Genomic DNA, 6,000 nt, shown 5'->3' on the forward strand with positions numbered 1-6,000 from the left:
TACACAATTTCTGGCCTCTTTATCCTTTGCATGGTGGTTCAGGTGGTGGTGGGGAGTCCTTGTGAAAGACCTCCTTTAAGCAGCCGAAGTGCAAACTGTTGAGTGTGGTCAGCCTGCCTCCCAAAGGAATAGCACTGCAAGGGCCATCATGTCAGCAGTGTTCCCCTTCCATGGCAGCCCAGTAAGACACATTCTAGGACATTCTGTCAGCCCCCCTGATCCTCTGGGAAGGCTTTCATGGAGTTTCAAGGGGCTGCCAGGGGAGGGGAGGGGAGCATGCCACGCTGGGTTTCACCCACTGAATGATGACATCAGCAACAACGCCTTTGTCCCAGATTTGTTTCATCTCTTTATGTTGTCAAAGTCTAGGCATGCCATAAATGTTTATGCAGGATGAAAAACATATGAACTCTACATTGAACCTTCATACACATGTTTAGAGAGAAGATTTCTACAACCTGTTTAAGGATAGGCTGAACATGCACATGGTAGGCATGTCATGAGTGGGGCCGGGGGTCAGACTAGATGGCCCAGGAGATCCCTTCTGAGTCACTCTTTTTCTGTGTTCTATGTATCTAACCATCTCCCAGCCACTCATGCTGGCTCAGTCATGCTGGAAATCATAGGATGTCTCCCTCTCCTCTCCCTCCCCTCAACATGCATAGGATTGTACCTATATACATCAGGTAATGTTTGCAACGCACACGGCTTCCTTAACTCACTGGCTGAATTTAGATGGCCTGTTGGCAGCGTTTCAGGGTAAGAAGAACCAATCAGTATTATATCAGTGGATAACCTCTAATCAAGATCTTCAGAACTGTGGAGCCCATCAGGCCAAATCCAGCCCACTAGCTGTTTATTGTACTTCACATCTCAGGTTTTCTGCTTCCAGTGCCAGGCAAGCAACACTATCAGAAGATTTGTTTACTCCTGATAAGCTACGCATGCACAACTGATGGATGCCAGAAGCAGTTTCTTGGGGATTCTTCTGACCAGATGGGGCGTGTTTAACCGGTTCTAGATGTGATTGCACTTCCACTGACAGAGCAGCTCCACAGCTTGAGAAGTCTCCTGGAGCCCTCTTTGTTACTGGAGCCTTGGGTGGCCTCAGTGGCACAGAGTGCCTTCTGCCAGCTTTGGCCTGTTGCCTAGCTATGCCCCTATCTGGACAGGGACCGTCTGGCTTCAGTCATCTAGATTCCCATAACCTCCAGGTTGAATCACTGCAATGAGCTTCATGTGGAGCTATCCTTGATGATGGTTCAAAAGTTACAACTTGAGCAAAATACAGCAGCTGGCTTGATAACGTGGACAAGGTCCAAACATATAAGTCCAATACTAGCCTGGTTAAGCTGGCAGCTTGGCTATTTCTTGGCCCAATTCAAAGTGCTAGCTTTGACCTGTACAGCCTTATGTGGCTTGGGCTACGATATCTGATGGAGCACATTTCCAGGCGTGAACCATTCTGTAAACTACACTTATCCTCTAAGGCTGTCCGCCAGATGCTTCTTCTGAGGGAGGTATGGAATGCAACAAGGGGGACAGGGCCTTCTTGATGGTGGCCCCTCAGTAATTTAACTTTCCAGCATTAACTTGTGAGAACCAGGTCTTCTTCTATCCGCAGGCATGTGGCAGCACATAAAATGTTTAATCAGGTCATGGGAATTTTTGGTTTATGGTTAAAAATTTCTCTGTGTGAGTGTCTCTATCTGTTTATATGTTTACTGGTGAGTTATATTTAAATTATGTACATTATTGCATTTTTTTTAAGATTTCTGATTTCTGTGAACCTTCCAGAGAGCTTTGGCTGATGGGCAGAATAGAAATGCATTAAATGCGATGATATATGATTTTCCTAAAATTCAGCAACAGCTTACAAACCGTGGGGCTTAACTTACGAAAGGAGCCATGCTGGATCAAGATGAAAGCCATTCTGTTCACACAACAGCTGGCGAGATGCCCACAGGAAAGCGCCAATGAAGACATGAGGGCAACCGCACTCTCTCTTCTGAGCACACGCATATTGGCCTGTGGTATTCAGCTCTTCGTTGAACTCTGAGCAAGGTCCTGTAGCCCACGCAGGAGTGGCTAAAGAGGCTCCATCCCATCATCTCAAAACCATTGGCAGTGCAATCCTTTGCCCACTTACCCAGAAATATGTCTCAGGAAGTACGATTGCACTTACTCTTAGGTCAGTCTGCCTATGATTGCCAGTCTTAATGGTACACATTAATAATGATCTTAATTATGCTGAAGCCTTCTTGCCGCATTGCATCCATCTTAGGGGGGGAAAAAGAGCCAGCTGCTCTTGCTTGAGAAATTACACAAGAAACCTGGATCCCTGACAATAAGAACATGGTCTTTGTGAAGACTGCTCAGTCGTTACTTTAACTGAGGTCAGTGTGGTATTTATCCAGAGATTTGATCTACTCTGGCAACACTGAAATACAAAGCAGAAATGTCACTGGACTGCTCTTTTATCACAGGGGAAGCATCCTGGGGGAAACTTGGCACCCACCAGCAACTGTCACAGGGGCATCTCCTTCCTAATGAACAGACGGCTGCAGCAAAGGAAAGGGCAGCTAGTATACTTTATTTGCTGTTCAGCCATTACAAGTCACATAGCTAGATGGACAAATATGTTTGTGGCACAGGTTTTGTGGCTTAGAGGACATTTTGTCAGATGAAGGACAGGCTTGTTGCTTTTCGAAAGAAAAGTCAAGAGATCAAGCCACCCTTCCCCAACTTGGTGATGTTTTGGAGCACAACTCCCAGCATCCACCATGTTGGCTGGGGCTGATAGGAGCTGAAGTCTAAATTTGGAAGGCATCTACAGGGAATGTCTGATTCAGACCTACATTTATTTATTTACTATATTTTTATCCCATTTTTCCCTGTAAGGAATCCAAGGCAGCTTATATAATCCTCTTCTCCATTTTATCTTCACATAACAACCCTGTGAGGTAGGTTAGATTGAGGGTCTGTGACTGGCCCTGAATCACCCAGTGAGCTTTATGGCCAAGTGGAGACTAAAACCTGGATCTCCAGCACTCTAACCATATGCCACACTGGTTGTCATTTGCTGTTTAAATGCTATTGAATATCTTCACATCACAATGTAAAGAAAAGCAGACCTTTTATGCTTCTCCTTTCCACCATCCCCATTTAGACCAAGTGCCTCCTTGCTAGAACAGACTGATCCAAATGTTTCTCTTGTGTGTTTGTTTTCTGTTTTGTCTTGAACTAGTTGCTGACATGCTTTCCTGGATGGATTAATAACCAAGGCAGAATAATGAACATCAGCCTTTACATGGCACTTTCCCCTTAAGTCTGGTGATGTGTGAGCAATTTTCATGGAAACATTTTCCCGCACAACATGGCCATTATAATTTCTGCTTACAAGTACCGCCAGCTGCTTCCAGGGTTAATGTTGCTAGTCTTTAGCAGCACGAAAATAGAGACAGTCCTGGTGACACTTTAAAGGCTAATTAGCTGATTGCGGACTGAGAGTGTGTAGCATCATTAGATGCAAGAAATGTACAGAGACAGTAGAGTGATATACACACACACACGCACGCACCCAGACATTAGGATAGACAGGTGCAGGTGGAGGCACAGGTTGGCAAGATGAAAGCTGGTAACAAATGTAAAAAATATCCTGATAACTGGAGTGTAAAACTTGCTTAATCAGGACTAGGCCGTTCTGTTCACCCAACAGCTGGCCAGAGGCCCATGGGAAACCACAAGTAGGACACGGGGGCAACGGTGTTCTCATTTACTTCTGAGTAGAGAGGTATAGGTTTGTGTAACTATTGATGCATATTCTATTTTTTAAAATCTACATTTTCATAGCCACAGACCACTTCTGTAATGCCAGATACAGGGCATTTTCTGCTAGAGATCTCTCCATAATTTTACTAATATGGTACTTGGTTCCAAAAGCAGCTGCTCCCAACTAGATGCCTTCAGCCTGTTTGGACTATAACTCCCAGCATTTCTGACCATTGACCATCAACTGTTCCCAGAAAATAGTTTTGACCTTTGTTTGCCACATTTATAGATCATTTAGTTCACCCTACCTTCTCCTCCAACACTGAATCAACTTTGCCATGCAAAAGCAGTCGCAATTTCTAACCAACATTATCTGGGATGTAATATAAGCAGCACCATTTATCTGTCTCTTCACATTGTCCTCCACTCTGCTTCTGGATGCTTTTGAAACTCAAGGTTTTGGGACAGGAGAAGGATTCAGTGCTTCTTGCTTCCACTGCTCCTTTTTCAAAGTTGAGCTCTAAGTAAGACTGCAGACCAGGAACAGAACTTATTTATTTTATTTATTTAGCAAACTTATATGCCGCCCTATTCGCCAAAGAACTTCAGCATGAGATGCCTTCCTGGGCTTTGCATGGGGTGCAGGTGGGAAGCCACAAATGCTTCCCTGACAAGCATAAAGGTTTGAATTAAGTCATGACATCCGAATGCCAAGTGATAGTTAAAATGGGGTTTATCCCTATTTCAGTGCAATTTTTTTAATACTAGCCAGTAGCAGATCCGCCCAGGCCTCTTTCATATGGGTGTAAGAATTTTATATTCTTAAAATTGCTCAAATCTCTTGGCAGAGTAATGTTCTTGGGAGGTATTGCAGGTTTTGTTTGTATGACTGTTTAATTGAAGATCTTCAGTTCACCTCAGGAGCACATCCAGCGGGAGCTTGCCTACATGCATTTTTCATAGCCACATTTCTGTTTGTGGCTTTTGTAATGCACATCTTATTTGTATCAGAGCACTTTCAGACTCACCTTTACTTTCAGGAGTCGGTACTTCTTAGCCTTTCTTGGCGGGGGGGGGGGGCAGGCAGAGCTGTTTCACACACTCAGATGTGCCACTGAACGTGTGTGGTGCTCACTGGGTGAACAAGCCCAGCTCTCTGACCAGCGTGTCTATACAATACCTCCCGTTGCAAGCAGACGACTGTCTGCTCAGAAGCCCTATTGAAATATCTTTACGTGTACATTAATCCAACAAATTGAGCATGGGAAGTCACTTGACAGGTTAAAGGTGGCCGGATTATGGTTGGGAAGGCAAATACATGGACTGAGTGCTCAGAGAAAAGACAATCCTTGTGAAGGATCAGAACAAGTCCCAGGTATGGGCAGACTGGTGTGCGGTACAGAAATGGTGATTGTGCCTGTCTGGCCACTGTCCCAAGTTAAGGCCCTTCTTGCCTCTAGTTTGACAAAAGCACTGCTAGGGATTTGATTGGTCAGCCTCTTCCACTGCCAGCACTGTAGTCTTTGGCAACTGGCTTTGCTGTTTCGAAGGATGGCTGTTTGGGCCCTTGTCCCTCTTTTTGACAAGTCTGGAAGCCTGATAGGAACGAATCATGGCTTGTATCTGTTTATCTACTTTCAGGTTCCATCCAGCAGTTGGCTTGATGGAGAGGATCCAAGCAATTGCTCAGAATGTCTCAGACATTGCAATGAAGGTGGATCAGATTCTGCGCAACAGCCTCCTAAATGGGAAACGTAAGAACACCACCAGGTTTTCAAAGAAGGGGTCAGCCAGGACTGTAGCCTCTGTTATTATCTAGTATGATACAATAGTCTTGATTTGAGCCAGGACCTTGTGGGGGTTAACCCTGGCCTCTGTTTTAATTGATTAGAGTGGTTTGCAGTACATGCAGAGTCCTGTTTACTCAGCACTGAGTATCCAAATGAGCCACCTCCTTTGCAACACCCAGGATGAATGCCGGGGCTTCCCAACCCATATGCATGACCCTGAGGCAAGCTTGACCATTGACATTGCTTATTTTAGAAGCAACTGGTTCTAAAGGCATAAAGTGCTCCCATAAAAGAAATCTATTACACTTTCTATGGCCGTACTGGTCATAAGGGGTAATTATTTAAACTGATGACACTCAGAGGACAATCCTCCATTTGAAGGGCCCTCTGGTCCAAGCCAGGTTGAAGATAAAGACACATAAGAAGGGAGAGCAGAAGT

At 44.8% G+C, this 6,000-nt stretch overlaps 1 protein-coding gene across 2 annotated transcripts in view; it reads left to right on the forward strand.

Annotated features, from left to right (window-relative positions):
* The window catches only part of MGAT5B (alpha-1,6-mannosylglycoprotein 6-beta-N-acetylglucosaminyltransferase B), a 208,237-nt gene that overhangs the window by 112,351 nt on the left and 89,886 nt on the right, over positions 1-6,000 (forward strand). For both annotated transcript variants that reach the window (XM_044453886.1, XM_044453887.1), the window contains exon 4: positions 5,427-5,525. In XM_044453886.1, the coding sequence (XP_044309821.1) occupies positions 5,427-5,525 (99 nt within the window). The remainder of the gene's footprint in view (positions 1-5,426; positions 5,526-6,000) is intronic.

This window comes from Varanus komodoensis, unplaced genomic scaffold (assembly GCF_004798865.1).
Source record: "Varanus komodoensis strain SLA01 unplaced genomic scaffold, ASM479886v1 scaffold7_1, whole genome shotgun sequence".
Lineage (NCBI taxonomy): Eukaryota > Metazoa > Chordata > Lepidosauria > Squamata > Varanidae > Varanus > Varanus komodoensis.